Source organism: Protopterus annectens, chromosome 10.part0, assembly GCF_019279795.1.
Source record: "Protopterus annectens isolate FY-2018-M chromosome 10.part0, PAN1.0, whole genome shotgun sequence".
Taxonomy (NCBI): Eukaryota; Metazoa; Chordata; order Ceratodontiformes; family Protopteridae; genus Protopterus; species Protopterus annectens.
Window position 1 is genome coordinate 215,761,352 of NC_056744.1, and position 26,792 is coordinate 215,788,143.

The 26,792-nt window shown below is 36.4% G+C and overlaps 1 protein-coding gene across 1 annotated transcript in view; it reads right to left on the reverse strand.

Moving 5' to 3' along the window:
• The window catches only part of LOC122813033 (somatomedin-B and thrombospondin type-1 domain-containing protein-like), a 716,231-nt gene extending 706,384 nt beyond the window's left edge, over nt 1–9,847 (reverse strand). Inside the window, exon 1 of the mRNA XM_044085142.1 lies at nt 9,190–9,847. Within this exon, the coding sequence (XP_043941077.1) occupies nt 9,190–9,430 (241 nt within the window). The 5' untranslated portion in view covers nt 9,431–9,847. The remainder of the gene's footprint in view (nt 1–9,189) is intronic.
• Between the last annotated feature and the right edge of the window lie 16,945 nt (nt 9,848–26,792).

A 26,792-nucleotide genomic window follows, 5' to 3' on the forward strand; every position in this document is an offset into this window, starting at 1 on the left:
GTGTCTGCTATAGTACTGCATATTTATCTTTGTGGTGTTGACTAGGAGGGGCAAACCGGCAGAGCTCATTATGGGGTTGGGAAGGTGGCCTAATGGTTAAGGTGTTTGCCTTACGAACACAAGGGGCTAGACTTAAAATGGCTTGCAAGGGCAGTTAGCTTAGCACTAACCTATGAGCATTCATAACCTATGAAAAGATTTAAAAAAGAACAGTTTCAGACATACAAGATTTGGTTATGGCTCATGAACCTGACTTGCTGTACATAGACAATGGACCCATCAGACTCCTTTGACTGAATTAGGCATGTTCTCATTTTCTGAAATTTTTACATATTTGAAACACCAAATAAAAGGGGTTTTATGCTCTGCATCACTTAAAAAGCAAGGTCACAAAAACATCGGTGCAAGTTTATAAAAAACAAATCGATAATATCTCATTCAATTAAAAAGGTTTAGTCACCCACATCTTGCTGTAAAGTGAGTTGAGTTTATTATGGATTTACTATTTATTTATTTAACAACCATTAGCCATACATTTTCTTTCAGGAATATTAAAATATGGAGCTCTTTGTAAGCAGGCTCTGCAACCCACAACTGGAAGTTAAGAATGAAAATTTAAGTAGTAGCTGGAGTTCTTGTTAAAGAATGCAACACTCCAGAACTCTGTTTGAAGTTGAGATTTAAGGCTTGAATGCAGTTTCCCAGAATGGATGATCATGTATGAAAATGGCTTGGCAAATATGCTAAGAGACAGATTTCCCCTTTTCAAAAAGCCGGACAGTGCTTGACATGAAAGTAATAAATATCATATAGACACATCTGCATGCACATACCACAACAAAGGGTGGAATGGAGGCATGCGAATACAAGAGAAGGAAGAGTTAAATGAATATAGTTAGTGGATAAGTACTTAAATCTGAACCTTCATAGCAAACTCATTGCCATGTGGACCCTGCCTGATGAAATATCACTAGCTATGGAGAGAGGGCAGCTCACTGATACCAGCTTTAAAGACATCTTCCTCCTCCATTGCCTACTACAAATAGGCATAAGCCCTGATTCCCTACCTTAGTTTCAAAACTATCTCATAAAGCATCACTTCTCTATAAAAAATCATACTTTCATTTTCCAGTCAATCAGCCTTCAAAAAGGAGGACCACAAGGTCCCATCCTTGCTCATCTACTGTTCTCCGTCTTTATAAATAAACTTGCCCTTGAACTGCCTCATCTCCTGCTCCTTCTCTCTGCAGACAATACTGTATTATTTCACATAAAGAACTCATTACCCAACCTTTACAAAGATCTGCAAGCAGATTTCTTACCATCATCCACTGGATCTTCAGCAAAAACCTTCATCTCAACTCCAATAAAATCAAAACTTTGATTTTTGGTACCAAACAGAAACTTTAAAAAATCTCTTTTCATAAGATGACCACACCCCCATCCCAATAGAAAACACTGCCTCTTTTATATAACTTGCATTTAGCTTGACCCCTCCCTTAATGTCTCCCTCCATCTTGGCTACACAAGGAAAATGTTAACTCCTATTGTGAGCCAGTAAGATCTCCCCATTTCTTACTAAAGCCTCAGAACAACCACAGACAAACATATTCTACTCTCCCAACTTGAATATGACTTCCCTTCATAGGCTCAGTATCAAAAACAAACTCCACAGTCATTTAAATAATAACCAATAAAATTTGGAGATAAATTATCTAGTCCCCTAAAAATGAACACCACTCTAAAATCACAGAAAAAAGCAAAATGGCTCCCTGTTCAACAAAGGTTGACCTTCTCCTAGGATCCCAATTATTCAAACTCCTAGTTAACCAGACCTTCTATTACCTATCAGCTAACCTAATTTGATAAGCTTTCTCTTACAACCTCAGAAACCACAATTGTTCCGCCCCTTCACTGCAACCCCCAAAACTAAAATCCATTTTACAGATCACTGCTTCTCTATAATAGGTTCAAAACTCTGGCAAAGCATTACCCCACAAAAAGCCACCCCAGTTTAATGAAAGTTTAAGATTCACCTCTTCTCATCGGCCAAATGTCATTGCCTGTCATCCATCCATATTACCTAACATGACCTATGACAGTCTCTTTTCCTTACTAGTCACATTTTTATTGTACCTTATAAATTCCACTGTCAATCATTCTGCAGACCATTGTTCTGCTGTGGCAACCTCTAATGGGAAAAGCCGAAAGAAGAAGAAGATGACAGGGTCTGTGGCATCAGTCTTCTCTTCTCACTGACATAATCTTTTGCTTAATACAACTTCTCCTTCCAGCTACTCTCAACTTCATCCTTCACTTAGACCTAACAACTGTCCATATTTTTGCAGCATGCCCATATTTCTGCCCTGTTCCTCATAAAATCATTGAGGATTGAAGTCATTAATTAATGACAAACATTTGAGTTTCAGACTTCATATCCTTCAGAAAATTATTTATTTATTTAGTTAATATTTGTTGACTAGGAAAGTCTGACAAGGAACAGAGCCTATTTTCAGTGGGGGTCTGGGGAGAAACGCTCCAGACGCATGTCTTTGGAGTGTGGGATGAAACCAGAGTACCCAGAAAAAACCCACGCGAATGCAGGGAGGACATGCAGACTCCACAGAGAAGGCACCACAGCCAAGAATTAAACCAGAGAACCTCTTGCTGTGAGGCAACAATGTTAACAACTGCACCACTGTGCTGCCCATGAACTTAGTTTTAACAGCAATAATAAAAATGCGTCCCTGTTTTTGGGCCTTTGTCCCCCATCATTTTTGGCTTTTTCAAGATTTCTTGTGCTAAGAAGCTGAGGTATGCCTTCAGTAGACTCGGCTGTCCTATCATTCCTACTTAAGCAATGCACAGCTGTAATTATCACACAGACACTAATTTTCTACATATTTGTCTTGTGTTTTGTAATAATGTACATTATAATTGTAGTTCCTCTTTACATTTTTATTACCTGATAAATTGCGTTTTACAGAAGGGTATTCTATTCTTGCTGGCCCCACAAAAAATGTAATTCTGACTTTCTTGCTATTATCAGTCTGAGACACATAATGTTCTACCCCATAAGCAAAAACTTAAATAAAACTAAGTCATCTGACTCACAGTTACTGAAACATAAGGAATGTACTGTTGATTGCAACTACTTGGGCATATGATTTTCATTCCCATCGACCCACTCACAAAGGTGTTAGAAGATGCCATTTTAAGGGCATGTATCATTTGTTTTGGGAGAGGCAAGATCCTACAAAATTTGGCGTAAAACCACTATGTATGAAATTCATTTTCAACAGCTACACTGGCAGAAAACCAGGAACTTTCCTGCCACTTACTATATTCCAATGGGGTAAAAAGCCACTAGAAGTGGAAGAGTTTCTGTGATACTAGTAAGATTATGATGTTTTAGGTGATAATTAGCAACTGCTTTGTGTTAGTGAGCTGATAATGCATCAAAATGTGTAACATTGCTAATTTGTTAAAATGGCATGTCCTCGTAGCCTTTTTAGACAAGTTAAGAGAACATTTTTTTACATATTCCATGGTACATCAGTGTCTGTTTAAAATTGGGCTTTCCAGTCCAAGCAAGAACTATGTTCTCTGACAAGTCTGAGCACATTAGCACAGTGCCACCTACTGGTGAAAGTAGCACTTACAGGACAACTGTGAACAAGCTCAGTTTTCACACTGCACCTTTTTATAAATCCTTAAGAGTCTGTACAAAGTATTCTTTCTCCATGAAGGAGATTAAAAGTAAAGTTCATTCTGTGTGAAAAGATTATAGAACATAATTCAAACAAATTTTCTTTCAAAAACAAAAACATCTTGTTTGCCTCTGCATGTTAAAATGTAACTTCTTGCAATTTTGGAGTCTAAACACTTTCCCCTTCATTTTTAAATTCAGAGACATTTCAAGGCAATTTAGTCTTAGTGATGTACACCTTACCAGTACCTAGTCCCAGGCCATAAACCCCTTCTTAGGAAGGGCCATGACAGTCAATCCTGGGATAAATTTATGGGGACACATCCAATTATCCAGGTTCCGTTTGAAGGATGATAGTGAACTGCACTGTTTAGCCTGCATTGGAAGTCTGTTTCAGAGGTGAGGGGGTTGCTGCCTGATAAACCTCTCTCTTCATGTTTTACCTGCTGATTAAAACTTAGCTCCCTGTTTCTCATGTTAGTTGATGTATTAGACTTGCGGAGATACAAGAGATCATGGGCAACTGGGTCTCCGATGGTGCAGTAATCTAGGCATAGGTCTGCCCTCAAAAGTGTGTAAGATACAGAATTAAGGGGCAGTGCTTTTAGCGCCTCCCGATTACTTGGGGGTTTTAGACATGGGATTGTTTTGGTTATGAACCTCTGTGGCCTTTTTAGTTGTTTGATATGTCTGGCGAAGTACATCCCGAAGGAGGCGTTGTACTTAATAACTGGCCTAATCAGTGATGAAAATAAGGAAATTACTTCTTGCATAGGCAATGCAAACTTCTTTTTATGCCCGCTAACTCTGGTATACATTGTCTCCAGTTTTGCCAGAAACATTCTTGTTACCCTTGAAAGATTTTTTTTGCCAAATCCCATGAGCTATTTGGTATCATGATTAAGTCTTTATTTATTTAGATTTGCTTGCCAGGGTACAGCACTGAGCCATATGGACCCATTTCACACTCAAGTCTGGGAGTAAGTACACACAAACACTTGTACAAATATTTAGTAACTAGTTAGTATTGCAGATGAAATTAAAACAACCTGATCTATTAATCAACTTTAATTCAAACGTTGAAATGCTAGAGAAAAACAAAACAAGGGAAAAAAGTGGAATACTAAGTGCAGTTTTTACAACACAAAAGTAGTTTGTTGACAAGAGTAAAAGTAGAGAGAAAGTATCAGTTTGTTAAAAAAAATGGAGACTGTTTAGGTAACTAAGAGATAAGTGACAGCGTTCTTATTAAAGCAACCTTTTGCAAAGCTTTAAGCAGCACATGTGCAGTATTTTATCACAACCCTTCCCCACTTTTAAACTGACTTTATGACCTTTTCTGAGATGCATTCTTCATAGTTACCTTTTCTTCAAAACTTCAGTTATTTCTACACCATTTATGCAGTCAAGTCAGTCCTTCACTCTTTCCTAAAAGGCTCCATAACAGCAAGTTTCTTAAAATACATCATATGAAGTCGGGAACCATAATCATAAACCAGCACTGATGTAAACTGCACAGTGTGAGAGCAAGGTAGTCACCAGCACCTCTGGTGACCTACATTCTGGATCCCATATGGCCAACATAGACAGACAGCTGTAGGGTGGAGGATTGTGGAACGTATCATTGTTTGGACACCTTCTGGTGAGGGTCAGGAATATAGCATTTCACTATCCTTGCTTGTGGTTAAGTTACAATATAGTTCTCTGAATCGTTAAGCATGACAGTACACAGAAAAAAACATTGCAGACAAAAAAAAACACTGTCTAGCTAAATGATACAGAAAATATCAGAAAAGGTCCACTCCTATGAAAGGATCACTATCAGTGGGGTAAGAAAGGAAGTCATGTACTAGGAGTTCCCCTCAATATCTATATATAAATATAACTGAAGTAGGTCTGGAAGGAAAGCACTCCTTTTTTTCTGTTGTCATAAAGATACACAGTGCAGTTTATACATATGAAGGTGAAAAAAGCATGAACAGACAAATGATGCAAAGCATAGCTCTGTCTTAGGGCAAGTGACCCAACCTGAAAAGATACACAAACAGTGCAGGTAGGCTTCCTAAAACTGGTGAAGGTTCAGAGCCAAATGAACATGGCAATATCTTTGCAGGTTCTAACTGTAAACTGCATGGCTAAGGTCAGTGTGCACTGCACTATGGGTTTTAATATACAGCAGAAGTAGTGCAGAACTCCAGGCTTTGCTTTGAGTTTGCAATGGGAATCTACTTAAAGAGATTCTGGGCTGTTAGTATGGTAGTGTAAGGATGGCAGGGAGGGGAAAATCAGCATCTTAAATGACAGGTTTAAGTGTTTCACTAGTAGTATCTAAATTCAGTTAATCAGTTATACTAAAGTAAATCAATGAATGCCCTTCTCTAGGGGTAGAGAAATGCATTAAAAGACATGCTGTCCAAACCACAAAAGAAAATAAATAAATCTGCTGTCCTGCCTTTCTTCTCACTTACATGCCCTTCAGTTGCTAGATGACTTTTCCCACTGCTTTAAGGCAGAAGTAAACACTGTTAAATCTTAAACAACATAGTTTTCCCTTGTCCTCTGGGTGCTACAAGGCATTCAGTGACTAAAATGAAGCTTAAGTGTCTAAAATATATCACCGCTTCTGACATAGCTCATGTGAATATATAGTTTTTATTAGCATGTCATAGAGTGTCTGTAAACGTTTTACTTAACTTCTACACGAAGTATCACTGGATGAAGTCAACACAGTTCAGACTCACACGCTCTGCCTCCAGGTGTGAATCTAGGTCTGTTTTCCAGATTTTTACTTAACTTCCTCTTCAGCGCTCTCTATTTTACAGTCACTTATATGATAATATCACTATCCCAATACACAGAATTAAGTGCAGATCCATACACAGTACCACCTCTTCTAATTTGCCTGCATGGGTGGTGAACTCAAGCCAATATAGTAGATAGGCTCATGGCCCAGCCTGTAACGTACATAGCACGTGGAGACTAATGCACAATCATGGTTCCTAAGGGATTCTCCAAACCACATCTCCTGGCTATGAAAGAATAAAAGCATCCAGTAACAGCAACATGTACTCACATAGATGTTACATTCCAGTCCCTACCCATACATACATAGCACACACACACACACACACACACACACACACACACACACACACACACATGCCTGTACACTATGTACCAGCCACTGCTCCGCATACCTCCCCTCCATCCTATGTACCATTGTCTGCCATACACACATCTGTATGCTTCCTATCAACCTTTATCACACACACCTTTATGCTAATTACCAATCACTGCTCCACATACACAGACATGCACACACCTGCATACTACATGCCACTCACTAACACGCTAACACACACACACACACCTGCATGCTATGTACCAGCCCTATTGCACACACCTGCACAATACATACCATTTTCTACCCCACCAAGCCTCTCAGCTGTCTCTGATTTAGAGAAACATCCATATTTTTTCAGGTCTGATTTAGGATGCCCATATTTTTGGAGGTATGATCCTATTTTCAGATTTGATTAACCTTTACACACAATTTTCCGAATGCCCTTCAGTAATTTTTAAAGCTGTCTAGCACAGAGAAAACTACACTACATGACCAACATACTAGTAGCAACAATAATTGAAAGAAAGAGGACGCAAATCTTTTATCTCCCTTGTTGTGAAGCAACAATAAATCACCTTGTGTGGTAAAATTTTGTGCTACGGTTCATGAAAGCCTACAGAGTTTACACTGTCTCTTTGACAATATGCTTAGATTTTTCCATCATTTTTGTCACTTTCTGTTTTAAACAAGTGTTTCTTAGTAGTATCCCATATTACTACTGGAAATGGGAAGAGTTTTATGCTATTAGGTATTCATATTTTATGCTAATTAGAAGATCAAATGTTTAGCTGAATGTTCCTATTTGTTAAGAGCCTTTGTTCCTGTCTTTAATGTTGTTGTACCACACACTTTCACATTACATACTGTTCATTGATGTACCAACTTGCAGATAGTCTGCCAGACACTACCATGCACACACCTGCATACTATTTACAAGTCGGTGTTGTACGTACCTGTACAGTACATACCAGTCCCTATTGCATACATCTGCATGTGTTGCACATACCTGTCTACAACACAGACATGCATGTTACATACCAGTCACTCCAGACTCCAGTAATTCCCATTAATTGCTTGTGGGGCAGGTGTACATAGTGCTTTTTCTCTCACACCACAACTGTCTGGCTGCTCCATCCTGCCATTAGATGCCAGACAGCCCTAGTACGGTGCGTAAGCCAGAGTTCAGGAGTTAAAACCAGAACACTGCAACTTTGCTGAAAGACCAGCTTATCAACAATTATACTGTGAATCTTACAACAGAGTAGCAAAGAAACAAGATGGATGTACTCCAAAGAACCAAAATTTCTAAAGAAGCAGGCATAAATAGATGTGTTCAATGTACGCTAAGCAGCCAAAGCAATCCTTCATTCAAGTTAAAAGAAATGCTTGTAATTCAATCCAATGCACTATCTCTCTGGCTCTGGTCATTAAGAGTTCCATACTATCCAGCTCCATGAATGAGATTCAAACCTGCACTGACACAAGGAATTGCTGCAGCTCTGATTACCTTGATATGCAAGTACGAAACCATCACAAAACTGCAATGCTCATATACTTAGGAGAAAGTGAAATTATTCTGCTCAGCTACTGCTACTAATTACCCAATGGAATAGAAACAATTGTTTAATGTTAACAAACCTGACACATTCCAGACAATACTTCCTATGGAAATGTTTAAAATACCCAGAAAGTTTACAACACACACACACGAAGAATAAACATGTAATGTATTTTTATGTGTGCATTTTCTGTTATACATAATACACTGAAAACAATGCATCCAAGGGGCAATATCTGCTTTTGCTGTACAACTGTGCCTTGTTCCACCTGTATTCAGGTAGTCTTTATCTTATTCCCAAGTAAATTCTGAGGTAATTTTCTTTACAGCCAGTGCTAAATTTATGTTTCTAGGGGAAGGCTAAAGTTATGCTCTTTGAGAGTGTTGCTCTTGGCTTTATCTTGTAGTCCCTGAGTTTGATTCCCGTGCTCTTCATTTGCTTACTGGGTGACTGAGCAACTCAGTTAACAAATCAATACAATTAAAATAAGTAATAAGAAAATAAAATAAAAAAAAACAAGATCTTACAACACTTCCCCTCACTTTTGTTCTTTTAAAAGTGTCATTTATATAAAGTTTTAGTTATGTTTGTAAAAAACTGCTTTTAAAGTTTTTCAAGAGTTCTATGAGCAGGATTCCAGTCACTACATGTCTTGCTAGCACTTGCACCTAGAAACAAGAACTAGTTATATTAATCAGGGAGCACTGTGAATAGGTAATACATGAAAGAGTGCAGACATTCCCCACCATGATCACTTCACATTTTTTAATGCGTTCTCCCTTCAGCACCCTCCTCACCTGATATGTAACAGACCCGATGATAATCCTCACAACAATCTCCAGTCTTCTGACAGTAGGTATCACAATAACATACTGTTCTCCTCACCGAATACTCAAAGCACTCATTTTTCCTCCCTGTGCAGCATTTTGGGTTTTCCCTTACAGCGCAGCCAGCATCTGTGCCCGTTAAGAGACTAGTCACAATCAGAGTTCCAAAGTTGTACCACCAAAATACTCGAACTGAGACACAGTTCTCCATGGCAGCTCTCAAGGGAGTTTCTGGTCCTTTTAGGTAAATTTCTAGTCCTTTTAAGTAAGACTAGGCAGAGGGCACGTGCCAGGAGTTCCTTAGCAACAACTTTCATATACTCAGCCTTTTACCCGATTCCCAGCAAAGGTGTTACACTAAAGTCAGCATTGCTCCAGGTAGAAGTCAATGTTTCAGTAATACAACTGAAACGAAAGTTTAACTTCTCACTCTTTATTTTTTTTTCCCTTCAGTCCAGACGAGACAAAAATGAGTAAAAGTTAAAATATATCAATAATTCCCTTTAAACCACGCAATGTGTAGAATGAGACACTGAGCTAGTACACAGATCTCCTGCAGGTTAGCCTCACTGAAAATGCATCTGTCCTGTTCTACTTCTCTTTGTAACAGGCTGCACATTCACAATCACACATTTCCACTAAGGGAAACAAGAAAGGTAGGTGACAGCTGGCATATGATTGGCTCAATAGTTAAAAAGCTCCTATTCCCACCTCTTTTTTTTTTTTTTTGTTTTAGGGCTCATGTTTCTTTCAGGGTCCTAGAGGCTGTAGCATGTGAAAACATTGGCCATTTAATGTAATCCGCACATACAGACACTGGTCCTTTCTCAAGCCTTGCTATGTCACACAAGAACTATTATTTTGTATTTACTATTTGCTGCTTATTTCTCTTCAAGTTTTATATATATATATATATATATATATATATATTTTTTTTTTTTAATCTAAAAGTTTGTGAAAAATAAAACACACAGAGGATACCTGAATATTGTTAACAAACAGTAACAGAAATTATTAATGAAGTTTGCATCTACTACTGTTATCATTACATATGGAAAGCAGAGAAATGTGTCTGAGTACATTTTTTGTTGTTATTATAAGTATGGAGTGAACAGTTACTCAGAACAACTTTGCATAGAGTTACATCTTCTTGAGATTTGGCTGTTGGTTTGTCTGGTCCATATCTGAGGTCCAGAGCTTTTGCTGCTCTATAGGGTTTGTAGAAGTGAAACTGTAACAGCATTCTGGTTACAAAAGACACTAAACTGATTAGGGGTATACAATTCACAGAAGCTGTCAGATGGTGTTTTAGAAATATATGTGATGACCTAATTGTGCCTTGCTATGAACTGGGATACAAACTCCTGAAATAACAGGCTTAGGCAAAAAAAAAGAGAGACAACCAAGTATTCTAGAAAAAAAAAGTCTTTTAATGGAATATATAATGATAAGCCATGGTTAACATGTCTTTTCCAGTTCAAATTCAGGCTCATATCACTGCACAAAATGAACAAATCATTCATGATAATTGCTGCTGTGGCAAGCACAGCATATGCTTGGGTGCACCCATGTACCAGGTTAGTAACCAACGTCTCTAGACATATGGATGTTAAAGCAGCATTTCAGGGCCTCCAAAATTATATGTACTGAAAGCAAATGTAGAAGTAAAACAATGCTATAGTCATGCCACCAGCTTCACTGAGCAAACAAGCAAAGAGTCCCCCCATATAAGAAATTCTTCAGCACAGCAAATTAAGTTGTTATGCTGCTGTTTGACAGTATAGATTGTGATACACTTACTCTATGTTGTGTTATGACTCTGTTACACTAACCTAATACTTTACTATTCAGTGTTAAGGCTATACACAGTGATGCAGTGGCTACTGCAACCAGCTCCTCTTTTCAAACTCACAAGTCCAGTCCTGGTCTTCAGATGTTAACTGGGCAGAAGGTGAATGTTGTCCTGCTTTTGTCTCTCGTCTCATAGACATGCTACTTAGGTTAGCTGACTACAGTAGTGAAATAGTACCCTTTGTTTTTTTACATTCTTTTTTTTATTTTTTTTTATTTTACATTTGTTAACCAGGAAAGTCTAACTTGAAACAAAGCCAATTTTCAGCGGAGGCCCAGGGAGAAAAGCTCCAGATGCATGTCTTTGTAAAGTGGAAGGAAACCGGAGCACCCGGAGGAAACACACACAAATGCAGGGAGGACATGCAGACTCCACACAGAAGGCACCCCAGCCGAGAATCGAAACAGAGAACCTCTTGCTGTGAGGCAACAATGTTACCGCTGCACCTCTGCGTCATCCAATTTCAATTTCCAATTCCAACATTCTGTTCTCATTGTCTGTTGTTCATCGGCCACCCCCATTCCTTGGCCAGTCAGAGTATTTACTCCTCATTCCCAGGGCAAGGGTCAACTTGGAGGTGCCCATCATTCAGATAGCCATCAAGGGTGGTTTGAGGTTTTCTTCTTCTTTTTTCTTCCCCCATTCCTATTGTGTGCACCTAGCAAGGTGTAGGGGAGAGGTCTGCAATGGAATGTCAGTGGAGGAAGTTTCCTCATTTCCACAAGGGGTGTTCCTTTCAAGCATCCCTGCCCCCCTAAGGCACAAACGGTGAACTTCCCATCTTCCTTGGGAAGTTAGCACAATCCAGTGTGCTTCTGGGAAGACACAAACCATCCACCCCAGAAAGAGGTGAGTGGGCCACTCACCTTCACTCTTCAGGTCTATATTAGGTAGTTGAAAGTTTAAAAGAGCAAACGCTCTTCCATCGATTGCAAATAAGCAAAACCACAGAATGTCGAATGGCCGGAACAGCGATTTGTTTTCCCAGGGAAAAGAAATCACTGGGTCATTGTTGGGACTTTGCTGTTTCCTCCACTGTGGTGCGATCTCGGAGTTGGTATATTTAAGTAGGGAGTGGGGGAGGCACAGCCCCCCCACATCGTGGGGGTGTGGGGGCAAAGACCCCCACTTTATTTTGTCTTTGGATTTGTTTTTTTTTTTTGTTATTGGTTTTTTTATTTTTTGGAGCAGTAATTTTTTTCCCTGGGTAAATAAATCGCTGTTCCATACACTCAATATTGTGTGTTTTTTGGTTATTTAGTGTCGATGTAAGAGCATTCACTCTTTTGACGTTTTGAAGTTTTGATATAGACCCCCTCCTCCCCTCCCTGTCTGGCTCTCCCAGTAGCAGGGCTGGTAGTCAAACCCTGATCATCTGATTTTTAGTTACAAAACTCTCTATTCCACCATGGAGTCTGGCTACTAGTAGCCAAAGAGGTCCAAATGAAGAGATGATAAATCAGCAACCAAAGGAGAGTAGTTTTGCTGGAATTTAATTCATCCTCAAGTCTTAGTGAGTACCTTCACAAGGTGGACCCTGTTTTTCACAAAATCTCACCAAGGCAACACTGATATAGAGACTGTATTTTATCCAGCATATATCACAGACCGAAGTAGGTTAAAAAATAAAAAAGATAGCTGGGTGTACAAGACCCGGGATAAAGAAGTGCCCAGTCCTGGTAGGAGCGCGCACTGATGCCAGGATTAGAAAAAATAACAGTGTAGAATCCTCAAGACACAGAAACATTCCTACAATGCAGCCAGGCCAGGCCAGGCCAGGCTCAGGGGCAGATGCCCCCCCCCCCCATAGTAGAAGGAAGTAGTAGTCCACAAACAGTGCAACAAATGGATATGCCAAAAAAGAGCCATAAAGGTGATAAGAGTGGATTATTGAGGATAAGAAAGAAATTATGTATTGCTACTATTATACAAGAAGCCCAGAATTTCCAGACAGAAGATATATAAAAAGATTAGGAGAGAAATTAGAGGAAAGAAAAATGCTTGCAAAAGGCAAACTGTCAGAAGCTTCAAATACAAATTTGTGTTCATTAATACAACATGGTCCAGATGACATACATGTGGAAGCATGGAGGTGTTTAGGTGAAATGGCAGTGGAGTTTTTAACCAGATTGTTTAATGAAATTTTGGAAAGTGAGAGGATGCCTGAGGAATGGAGAAAAAGTGTTTTGGTACCGATTTTTAAGAATAAGGGTGATGTGCAGAGCTGTAGTAACTACAGAGGGATTAAACTGATCAGTCACAGCATGAAGTTATGGGAAAGAGTAGTGGAAGCTAGGTTAAGAAGGGATGTGATGATTAGTGATCAGCAGTATGGTTTCATGCCGGGAAAGAGCAGTACAGATGCGATGTTTTCTCTGAGAGTGTTGATGGAGAAGTACAGAGAAGGTCAGAAGGAGTTGCATTGTGTTTTTGAGACTTAGAGAAAGCATATGACAGGGTGCCTAGAGAGGAGTTGTGGTATTGTATGAGGAAGTCGGGAGTGTTAGAGAAGTATGTAAGAGTGGTACAGGATATGTACAAGGGTAGTGTGACAGCGGTGAGGTCTGCGGTGGGAGTGACGGATGCGTTTAAGGTGGAGGTGGGATTACATCAAGGATCAGTTCTGAGCCCTTTCTTATTTGCGATGGTGATGGTCAGGTTGACGGATGAGATCAGTCAGGAGTCCCTGTGGACTATGATGTTTGCAGATGACATTGTGATCTGTAGTGAGAGTAGGGAACAGGTGGAGGAGACCCTGGAGAGATGGAGATATGCTCTAGAGAGAAGAGGAATGAAGGTCAGCAGGACTAAGACAGAATATATGTGTGTGAATGAGAGGGAGGATAGAGGAATGGTGAGGATGCAAGGAGTAGAGGTGGCGAAGGTGGATGAGTTTAAGTACTTGGGATCAACAGTTCAGAGTAATGGTGAGTGTGGAAGAGAGATGAAGAAGAGAGTACAGGCAGGATGGAGTGGGTGGAGAAGAGTGTCAGGAGTGATTTGTGACAAACGAGTACCAGTAAGAGTGAAAGGGAAGGTCTACAAGAGGGTAGTGAGACCAGCTATGTTATATGGGTTGGAGACAGTGGCACTGACAAAAAGGCAGGAGTTAGAGCTGGATGTGGCAGAGTTAAAGATATTAAGATTTGCACTGGGTGTGACGAGGGTTGATAGGATTAGGAATACGTATATTAGAGGGTCAGCCCAGGTTGGAAGGTTTAGAGACAAAGCCAGAGAGGCAAGATTACATTGGTTTGGACATGTGCTGAGGAGGGATGCTGAGTATATTGGGAAAAGGATGCTAAGGATGAAGTTACCAGGTAACCGGAAAAGAGGAAGGCCTAAGATAAGGTTTATGGATGTAGTGAGAGAGGACATGCAGGTGGTTGGTGTGACACAGCAAGATGCAGAGGACAGGAAGAAATGGAAACAGATGATCCGCTGTGGTGACCCCTAACGGGAACAGTCAAAAGATGATGCTGATTTATGAAAAAACATTATACATTTGGAAAAAGAAGTGTCTGAGGAAGTGTGAAAATATAAAGAACAAAATCTAGAGATTTTTGAAAGGTTTAAAAAAGAAATATGGACTTGAGAAAGAAAGAAGCACTGACTTTCAACAATGCCGAAATTCTGATCAAAACCCTACAAATCAACTATTCAAATCATGGAAGATATCCTCTTCTGGATATCTGAAAACATCAGTAATGAAACTATAATTATGGGAGGCATCAATATCAACTGGCAATATCTGATGATTGACTCCCCTACTAATAGTATAAACCTCTATGGTTATACCCAACTCTTTACCAGTGCCACCTGTATGCATAACAACAATACCCTAGGTGCAACCCTTTACTGGTTACTAGTTTCCAATCCTGACAAATATCCACTCCTTACACTCTACCAAATACTCTTAGTGACCATCTACCCATATTCCTAAATAGATCCACAACACAAATTACAAGAACCCACTCCTACAAAACTATCAGAAAGACCAGAAACTTTGACCAACAAGGGTTTAACGACAACTTAAAACCTACCAACTGGAATCCACTTAAAACATTACCACTAGATGATGCCTTTAAATACTTCAACAATGGATTTCTAACACTCTCAACAGCCTAGCCCCCCTCTGTTCCAAAAGAATAAAAACTAACCATGTTCCCTGGCTAACAAATAATACCAAACAATATCTACATGACCGAGAAAAAGCCTGGAAGTAATGGCACAATAACAAATCCAGTGTTAACCTAATCAAATATAAACAGTTATGAAATAAAACAAAAAAATTAGCGAACTCAGACCAAAAAAAAAACACTACACCAACTAACTGGCATACCACAAAAACAACCCTAAACAATTCTGGAAAAACATTACAAACCTGCTTACCCCTGGCTCTAAACAAATGCCATCACAACACCCTGACAAAACTCCCTCAGAGATAGCAAACCTGTTTAACTCTCATTTTATAGATAGCATAAGCAAACTGTTAACAAATTCTACTGCCACAACTACCTCAAACCCCATCTCCAATTACCCCACCCTCATTTCAACACTCCTACACAAAACTAAAAAACCCTTCACCTCCACAACATACTAGTTCTATATCTCCCATCCCCTTTTCTCTTAAACCTGTTCCTACCTCTCTCATTCAAAACTACTTCTAAAACTAAAACCATGTTCCCTGTCCTCTGACACCCCCCCCCCAAATATTTAAAACAGTGATGGTGAACCTATGACATGCATATCAAAGGTGACACACCATGATGTTTGGGGTGACACACCAGCATTCACTAACACCCAAGTTACCAAAGAAACTAAATGAACAAAAATACAAGAAATATGTGACCCTGCACTTATCTATTAAACCTCAGAAAAAAAGTCATTAATTGATGTTAATCAAATCAAATGCAGTGTGTTAAATATTTTTTTCAGTTTAATTCAAAATCACTGTTAAACATAGGATAATTTTTTGGTGCACTATTTTAAGTCCAGTTATCAGTGCACATATTGTTTTCTCCATTGTAAGTCACTAATTTTATTTTACTTTTATAATACATAGTAGCACATATGAGTGGGCTGTATTTTTTTTAATAAATGAATATGTCAAAAATTGTTTCTCTTTTGTTTGTGTGTGTGTGTGTGGGGGGTAACACGCCAGCAGATTTAAGATAGGCATTTTTCAAATTCTTGACACACCGAGCCCAAAAGGTTCGCCATCACTGATTTAAAACTTGCTGCAGAAGCCATAATATATCCTGTCAGCATCCTTATAAATCACTCCATAGCAAAGTCCTATGTTCCTAGCCTCTGGATAAAATCTATCATCACCCCTTTACATAAAGGGGGGCAGCTCCAATGAACTATCCAATTATCGACCAATCTCCATCCTTTCACCTCTTAACAAACTCTGGGAAAAATGTATACATAAGCAACTGCTTCATCATCTGATCCAAAACAGACTTATTACCCATATCCCAACACAGTTTTTGCCCATCACACAACGCCATGATTGTCCTAATCTACTTCATGGACATTGTGTCCAGATCCATTGACTCTGGTAACATGATCTCTTTCTTATTACTAGATTTATCAGAGCCATTTCACACAGTGTCCCACAACAAACGTATATAACAGCTATCCATTATAGGCTGCGCTCCACCATCCCTCCAATGGTTTACAAACTACATATCCAACTGCCAACAATGTGTTAAATGGCAAATCTCAATATCAAACCAACACAACTGGGGTACCACAAGCATCCATTCTTGGACCCTTACTCTTCAGTGTTTTCACCAACAACTTCCACATCTCATGTCCCCTTAGCTCCATTATCCAATATGCAGATGATACTACCATAATATCCTCATCTAATAACTTACAACAGCTTCAGCAGCTCACCCAAACCACCTTCACCTCAATAGAGAAATGGCTGAGAGAAGCCCAGCTACTCCTAAATCCTAAAAAAACAAAACTTTTGCTATTCTCAGCAAAGCCAATCTCATCTCACTTTAAATATTCTCTCAGGATAACAAAGAAATTGAAATAGTTCCCAATGCCAAGCTACTAGGTGTTACTGTAGACAACAAACTAACTTTGTAACATCACATCTCCAATAGTATTAAAAAAACAACATCAAACTAAGAAAACTTTACAGGCAAAAAACTTTCTTGGATAACTCCACCGGAAAACCCCTCGCCAACAGTCTCTCTTATATGCAGCCCCCTTATACATCAATTTACAATCTTCTCTTAAAAACAAGCTCCAGTCCTGCTACCACAAAATTGCCAAATTCACCACAGGCTATCCCTACCTTTCCGATCACTGCTTAGCTCTGAAAGAACTAAACTGGCTTGAGCTCACACACCACCTAAACTTAGTTCAACTGTCTTCTGCACATAAAATGATAAATACACCTGCCCAGCCCTCAAATCGGTCCTAAAACGCTACATCCCTGCCACACCTCTCCTCTTTGAAAACAAACTCCTCCTAATCATCTACATTCCAAACAAAAGAGCTGGACAGTGCCTATACTCTCATGCTACCGCCAAACTCTGGAACTCTCTGTCAACAGACATTATTACCACTGAGTGCTTTAACAACTTCAAACACACCCTAAAGAATAATTTTCTCTAAAATCATACCAGTCTTTGCTTCTTTCTAATAGGTAAACCTCATTCACTCTCTAGGGCTTTCCCTTCTACATCTGAGACCCCTAGTTTTCCACTACCCCATACCACATCTAAACAAGAGACCTCATGAATCTTTGCACCCTTTACTATTTGTATACTTCTTCATAACTTCTTTAAGCATATGCCTGCTTCTAATATTTTCAACCCTTGCCTCACCTTCTATCTTAATCCTGTCTGAAAAAAAAGTTTTATCTTACCACATTATTTGACTTAGTATTGCCTTTCTAGTACATGTTGTATTATTGTATGCTTGTACTTTATTATTGTATCTCTGTACTTACTCAGTATTCATTGCTTATTTAATATGTGCCTTATACTTCCTATTGTGTTGTACATGTAAAATGGTATTAACTTCTTGAATCATTTAGGAGTTTTTCTCCCCAGTCTTCCACTGAAAATGGGCAACTGAACCAGTTGGACTTTCCCAGTAAACAAATGTTAAATAAAATAAAAAGAGAGATCTGATGGGAGCCTAGATGGCCAATTGAGAGCAGTGAATTTTGAGAGCTCCATAAACTAGTATAACAATATAGCAAAATTTTATTATTTTCATGTTTAAAACATCAGAAATTTATAAATAAACTACTAAACTACATAAATATCAACTTTGGTGTAGATATACAAACATTTTCCTGTCAAGTACCTTGGAGACATATTGAGTCACTGAATATGAACAACTCAAGGAATTCTCATCCAGATGCTACTTTGAAAAAAAGAACTGTAATTGATGACATCTACTTTACAGGAACTATCTTTGAAAATGGATGGCTTTTAAAATGACTTAGAAAACCTCAAATTAAATTCTCAAAAACAGACTGATACTCTTAAGGAACTATTACAGCAACACCATACAAAAATAACAAATATAGAGACTTCTCCAAATGACACTGAAGGGAGACTCAAAGAGGAAGAATTCCAAAAAGAATGTCTGCTTAAACAGAATACATGGCTGCTTAACAAAATAGATGACTTAGAAAACAGGGAAAGGAGAAACAACATAAAGATCTTTGGTCTGCCTGAAAACACTGAAGGAGAAGACATTATTTCATTCTTAATAACCTGGATTTCTGAATTTTTAGACTTGAAAGATGAACTTTCATTTGGAATTGAAAGGGCGCATAGAGCTCTGAGGAAACCTGCTTCTAACTCAATAAATACTCCATCTAGATCCATACTTATAAAATTTCTTTCATTTCTGGACAAGTAACTAATATTAAAATCTGCTTGGAGAAAAATCACCCTTAAAATACAATCAAAGCCTGATAAGGTTTGACAATGATTACTCTTCCAGAATACTAGAACAAAGGAAAAAAGTCTGGCCAATAATAAAACTGTTAAAACAAAACAACATTAAAAGCACAGCTGGCCTTTCCAGCCAAGATAAAAATATTTTGCCATTGAAATGAGAACCTTTAATGACTTCGAAGTAGCTATGATATTCATCAAAAACAACAACATAATGTCTATCCCAGAAGAAATGGAATGGATGGCTCCTACTCTTAAAAGAATAAAAGAAACAAATCATTGGACTGATGCCAGTAAGAAGAAACAAAAAACTGATTCCAAGATAGCCGCCCCAAAAAAATAACTCTTACAACTACATCTCTCAAAGTATCAACTGATATGGTACATCACCTGTCATCTGTTTTTATTTAAAAAAGAAGGGTTTCTTAAACAACCGAGAAACAGTAATGATTTATTCAGAATGTTCAAAGAGTCCAATAATTCTTCACAAACAAAGGTAGGTCAAGATGGGTTACTATTTACATCATATATAAGCCAAACAAAGCAACATATAATACAAACATAGAAGTTTATATTCCCCTACTTGAACTCAGTGAATACTTATCTTAATTTAAGTAATTAATTAACTAATTCAACAAGGTACCATTCATCAGAGTTCAGACTCAAATATAACAAATTAACATCATATATATAATAGCAGTAACAGTAGTGTTTTTGAAAAAAAATGCTGTCATGGAGACTAATGCCTTCTTCAGTTAAAATATGATTTAGAAATGTCATGTATATCCTGGTTAAATAATAGTAGCAAGCTCTTAGTACAAATGTCATCATTATTCTATAGTTAATATCAATTATGGCAGGTATCACAGCTACGAGTGCTGTTTGATGAATCCTGATATGGTGTGCGTGGATGCAGATGTGTCTGGCAGCTAGTACAAATGTCATTATTATTCTGTCTAAACATAGTTAATATCAATTATGGCAGGTATCATGCTGTTTGATCAATCTTGATATGGTGTGTGTGGATGCAGCCGTGTCTGGCAGCTGTTGTATGTTGCCATTTTCATCAACAGGAAGCTGTGGGTTGCAGCTTGTGATCGAGGTTTACTGATTCTTGTGTATTAGGAAGATACATTTTGTGTTTTAGCCTGGATCCAGGGGAAGGGGGTGGATAAAACTGTGATTTGGGATATTTTGGCAGAGAATAGTTTGCTTATACATCTGCTGAGTGAGAGGTGGGAAGGCTGGAAGAATGTGTTATCTGTTGTGGCGGCTTGTTGGAAGTTTTTTTTTTTTTTTTATCTGTTTGCTCTCCGTTCTTTTCCTGGCCATTGCCTCGCTGAAAGGGAGGGAATTTAGGCTTGAAGTTGCAGTGAAGTGAAGCTTTGCTTCAGGTGCATCACAAGCCTCTGGTATACAGAAACAGATGCTCCCAGGCTGCTATGGTAACGGAGACAGAGTAATGATAATGCTTATGGCTCTGAGGAGCCTCCAAGATGATTCTTGGCAATGAAGTTTTTGGTTTAAAAAAAAATATAATAAAAGGGCTGTTTTAAACCACATGTACACATATTGATGGTTTCCCAACACTTCGTTTAGCTCATTAAGTTGATTCTTGAGAAAAAAAAATAATAATAAGCGCAATTTTATATTTAAAATGTATTTTGGACCAAACACATTAAGGACTTACATAAGGGTGGAAGTCTGAATAATTGTGAATGACTAAGTGTACTTGGTCTGGTGCAGTATCCTTTGCAGTGGTCTGGGAGGTGAGCTTGCTCAGACATGTTTGGCATATGGGGAAAGCTGATTCTAGGAGTGTTTGGAGTTGCTGGGAAGTGCTACAGAGTCATCAGATTTTCTTCGTGGAAATATCTGTGGGTATGGAAGGTGTGTTGAGTGGTTCACTGGCAGAGTGGCCACTGCATAGAAACAGGCTGGTAAAATGGAACAAGACAAATATTGGCTTGGATATTTTAAAAACAGCCTGGAAACACACCACATGAACTAATGAATGGTATTCTGGCAAAACTGGATGGGCGTTGTTGCCCATGCTTGAAGTACTGATATGTGTGTATGTAAGGATGGAAATATAACAAATAAGAAACTAGAAGGGTCTCATAATTTAAAGTCTATGGACTGGATAAACATGCTTGGAAGGAGCTAATAATAAGAATAAGCATTATAGCTTGTGGTTTCTCAAATAACTAAGCAACAGCCAAAAAAAAAAACCACACAATATGTACTGTATGATTTTAGTAAATCTAGACATAAAATATATAATTGTCATATAAGATGAAGCAGTCTGATGAATTTAGATATTAAAGACAGGATTTAATAACATGGGCTTGTGTATAATAACACTACTGTCTTAACTTGTCATAAATGACATACACTACATTGAACATCAAAGGGAAGCATGATGATTTTCTTATATAAGTAAATATGCATAACAAGTCATGTAATTGCTTTAACTTGAATTGTAGTTTTTGTAATCCATCTTGACCATATATAATACTTAAGTGGTTACCAAGGTAACTAATGTTTTATACATGGCATCAAACTGACAAAGTTGTTCAAGAGAAACAATAGAAGCATTAACTTGAAAAGTCACAGAATGTAACAATCATATTCTGAACAAATAGTATTAAATTGACAATAGACACTCATTTTAATAGCATGGGCTTGTGTATAATAACATTACTGCTTTAACTTGTCATAAATGACATACACTATATTGAACATTAACGGAAAGCATGATGATTTCCTCATATAAGTAAATGTGTATAACAAGTCATACAATTGCTTTAACTTGAATTGTGGTTTTGTAATCCATCTTGACCATATATAATAATTAAGCTGTTACCAAGGTAACTAATGTTTTATACATGACATCAAACTGGCAAAGTTGTTCAAGGGAAACAATAGAAGCCTGAACTAGGAATGTCACAGAATGCAACAATCACATTCTGAACAAATAGTATTACATTGACAATAATTATTCAATTTAACCTTTGCTGATTATACAAAATAGAATGTTGCCATTTAAATCTATAAACTTTCAGTATATACCATAAAATGGCAATTTATGAACATGGAAAAGGAACATGTAATCATTAATCACAAAAAGTGAATTTGTTGTTTTTAACCTGTAATTTCACTCATTTTATAATAAGTAATGACAGATATGACAATCCTTATGTGTAGGAAATGGGGGGAAGACGGATGCACTGATAATTAAAATGCACTAACTTTCATCAATGTTTACATAAAACAAACTTGATGCTTTAAGTAAGTTAGCAACAAACAAAGTGATTACTTAAATGCTGGCAAACAATGAAATACAACTTCTGCTATATCCAGTAAAATGCATTGTATTATAAACATTAGGTATAAATATTATTATCATCTATTTATATTAAGTAATAAGTTTTGAAAGACTTCATCAATAAGGGTGAATATGTTAAATAACTGTGTGCTATAATCTTTTACTGAGGTTTTATATACGATACATCCTACTTTACTATGATTGAATTGCTTGTCTTCTATCTTTCATGTAAATATTAATTGCTTATACAATAAGTAGACATTATATTGTATTAGAATTCTGTCTAATCTACAATAGTACTAGATCTGTTCAAAATAATATAAATATTGCTTATTCCTATTAGAAGTATTCTCCATATGATAATTCAATTTATGGAGCTCAGATATTCTGGATTGTCAATGTATTAGTGATAATCTGATGGTCTTAGGTTTATCCATCAGATTAGGAATGATTTTCATTCCATGGCTAGTGCGGATCTTAGTTTTGTTAACATTTATTAATTTAAATTTATTTCACAAAAAACATTTTTTAGTATGCCTGAGCAAAACATTACTTTATTGGTAAACACTCAAAGTATAAAACTTATAATTTCCTTTAAAAGCTTAAACATATACTTTATAGTTATCAGAGGAAAATGTTTAATAGTCACAATAAAACAAAAAATACAAAATCTAAATAACCTAAGATGGATTTAACTTTATTATCTTTAAATACCAATGGCTTAAACAATCCTAGCAAGAGATCAAATCTACTGAAATATTTAAAACTGAACAAAACACAAATTGCCTTCCTTCAAGAAACTCATTTCAAAACAAATGACAATTACAAATGGAATCCTAAGGAATATATGATATTGACGCAATTCACCTATAAGACAGACAAAAGGGATAACAATTTTATGGAAAACAAATGTGATTAACCCAGAAATCATTTATAAGTATGAAGATAAAGAAGGCCTTATGGCATTAGTAATAGTTAAATATAATAACAGGATATGGACCCTAGCCAATCTATACTAGTTCTCAGGCATTGGAACAGGAACTGTTAAAAAAATTTGGATTTCATTTCCAGTAATTATAAAGGCAATTTAATATTAGGAAGAGATTTTAACTGTATATTTGATATTTCTGAAACTACAAATAAAAGACTGATGCGTACATCTGTTGTATCAAAAGCTTTAAACAAGTGGGTAGAATCATTTCATCTTGTAGATACTTTCTTTGTCATTTTCCCATCAAGATCACAGATTTGGTACCCAAACTAGAATAGATAAAATATTTGCTGCCAATGACTTACACTCTAAAATCATTCATTTCTCAATCACTCCCTGCCCTTTTTCAGACCACAATTCATTGATACTAAAACTTCAAAATGGGTACAAACCATTAATCTTTAACTCCAGAATTCCAGCATACATAACTAAAATTAAAGAGTTCAAACCCTGGTTATTATCTGAATTACAGTTCTTCTTAGATATTAATTACACCACAGAGATAAATAAAATAATGATATGGGACTCATTAAAAGCAACTAAAAATTAATACCTTGGCCACTTCTCCCAAATATCTACATAATTTATCCACAAGAATTGAAATACAATCAAAAGCATATAACATTAAAAGTATCTTTCTTCCATGAAAAGAAAGGGAAAATGTCTCGGATATAGGTGACATTCTTGATGCCTATAGAAATCACTATATGAAACATTTCCAAAAAGAAAATATACATATCGAGCAATTAAATCTAGATGAAAAATATTCTAATATAAAAAAAAAATACCAAAAAAATTAAAACTAGATCTGCAAGCACCCATATGCTACAAAGAAATTACAGATACAATAAAAGAGGGTCAAAATAATAAAGCTCCAGGTATAGATGGAATAATTATGGAAATATATAAACTTTTTCCTTCAAAGATACTATTCCTCTTCCATAAAACTCTATTAGAAATTCAGTCCCAAGCTTTAATACCACCCTCTTGGAGATATTTCTTAATCACACTAATCCTAAAGGAAAACAAATCCCCAAACCTCTGAACCTCATATAGACCTATATCATTATTAAATAATGACTATAAGATATTTATGACAATATTAACTAACAGAATGAAAATACCACTATCCAAAACAATAAATAATGATCAAACTGGATTTATATATCATAAGCACATACATAACAATATTAAAAGGATAATTTCTCTTATAGATTATGTTAATAAAGAAAATAAAGAAACACTCATAATTGGTTTAGATATAGAGAAAGTCTTTGACTCCGTAAATTGGAACTATTTATTCAAAATCCTAATGCTATTTGAATTTCTTGCATCCTTTGTTCGTCTCCTAAAGAATATATATATATATATATATATATATATATATACAAATAATTTAGTGTATGTTAAGTTAGGGCCTTTTACCTCTGAATCTATACATATAACAAAAGGCACTAAACAAGGATGTCCCATGTCACCAATTATATTTGCTCTGGCTATTGAAATATTGTCAGATTCAATTTGTAACAATATAAAAATCAAAGGAATAGATGTTTATGAACAGTACAATTCTAAAGTAATGCAATTTGCTGATGACATATTACTAACATTAATACAAAAGAGACATTAGAAGAATTGGATATATTAATTGACAAATTTCACATGACTTCAGGACTCCATTTCAATAAATTAAAATCAACATTTTTATTTTTAAATAAAAAAAAGAATTGCAGACTAAGGGGCTCACATCATAGGGAAACAAGAATCTACCTTAAAATATCTAGGAATTGAGTTATGCAAGGAAAATAATGTATTAGTCTCAAAAACTACAATAATATCATCAATACAATTGAAATCTCTGTGGAAAAATGGAACAAAATAATATTAACATTTGAAGATAGACTACAGTTAATAAAAATGGTCTTACTGCCCAGAATCCTATATATAGCCTTGGGAATACAACTGTTACCAGAAAGGAATATACTTAAAGAAATAAATTCATGCCTAATAACATTTTTATGGTTTCCCAAAAGAAACAGAATAGCTTTAATACATCATATCAGACTATGGAAACAGGTAGGATTAAATTTTCCTGATACAGAAACATATACTTTTTGTTGTGTCTTGATATAGAAACATATATAATAGCATCAATATCTAAAACAATCTCTGATTGGATAAGTCCAAATTACTCTGCAAATTGGAAAGAATTACTAATTGTAATATCAATAAATTAATTTGATTTACAAAAAAATTCAAACAACAGATAAAAACAATTTGCCATGGCACATATTGTGTATTAGTATTCAATATAACATAACTAAACCCACTAAAACTTGTATGAGTAATTACATTGACTCATTTAGGAAAATTATTAATGCAAATATAGATTTAAAAATCTGGTTTGATCTTTTAACACCATTTATAGTCACAAAGAACTTTCCACATAAAATATATAGAGAAATTATTAATTCCTGGGAACAGAAAGGATTTATTTGTTGGCTCCAATGTATCAAAGAACTAAAAGTTTTAGATATGCAAGTAATAAAAACAACATACAAAATTCCACAACAGGACTGGCTAACTTTACAGAGTATTCTGTCATATTCGCAAGATTTAAGTAGAATAATTAACAATTCTTCATTTAAAGAAATACCTAAATTTATGAAATACATATATGAAATCCTATATAATGACTTTGACATGGGAAACAGTATTTCAAAATTTTACAAAATATTGATAAACTATAAAACAACACCCAAAACCTCATATTGGAAATATATAACAAAAGGACACTCCATACAGTTAACTGAAGATATTAAAACAAATACCTTATTATTGATAAAATATACATCCTTTACACAATACTGGAAAGTGTTAATTGGAAATGCTTGCACAGAGCATGCATAACCCCAGACAGAATCAGTAAAATTAGTTCTTCCATAAAAGGAATATGCTGGAGATGTGAGCAAGTATACAATGCAGATTGGAATCACATTTTCTTTGATTGTGTTAAAATTAGCCCATTTTGGAATGGTATTAATAGCTTTGTACAAGCTTTATTTAATGAATCATTTTATTTAACTAAAGCTCTTGTATTATTAAATGTGAATGAAGGTCCTCATTTGAATAGGTCAAACATGTATCTAGTATGGACTATACTTGCAATTTCAAGGAAGTGCATTACAAGAAGATGGAGTACAAACACAATACCAACTTTGGAAGACTTCTACATCCTACTGAAGACCACAGCATTATTGGAAATTAAAATTAAAGGACTAAAAATTTATCCAAAGCCATTTATCAACAACCCTTGGGGGAAAAGTCTTATCTTTGATTGACACTATACGATAATTGATCAGACACTCTGATAATGGATTGGGCATACTTACAAAATAACTGTATACATTAAGATCTGTTACAGTGTCAGGCTAATGTAAATAGTGCACATAGTTATTTAAG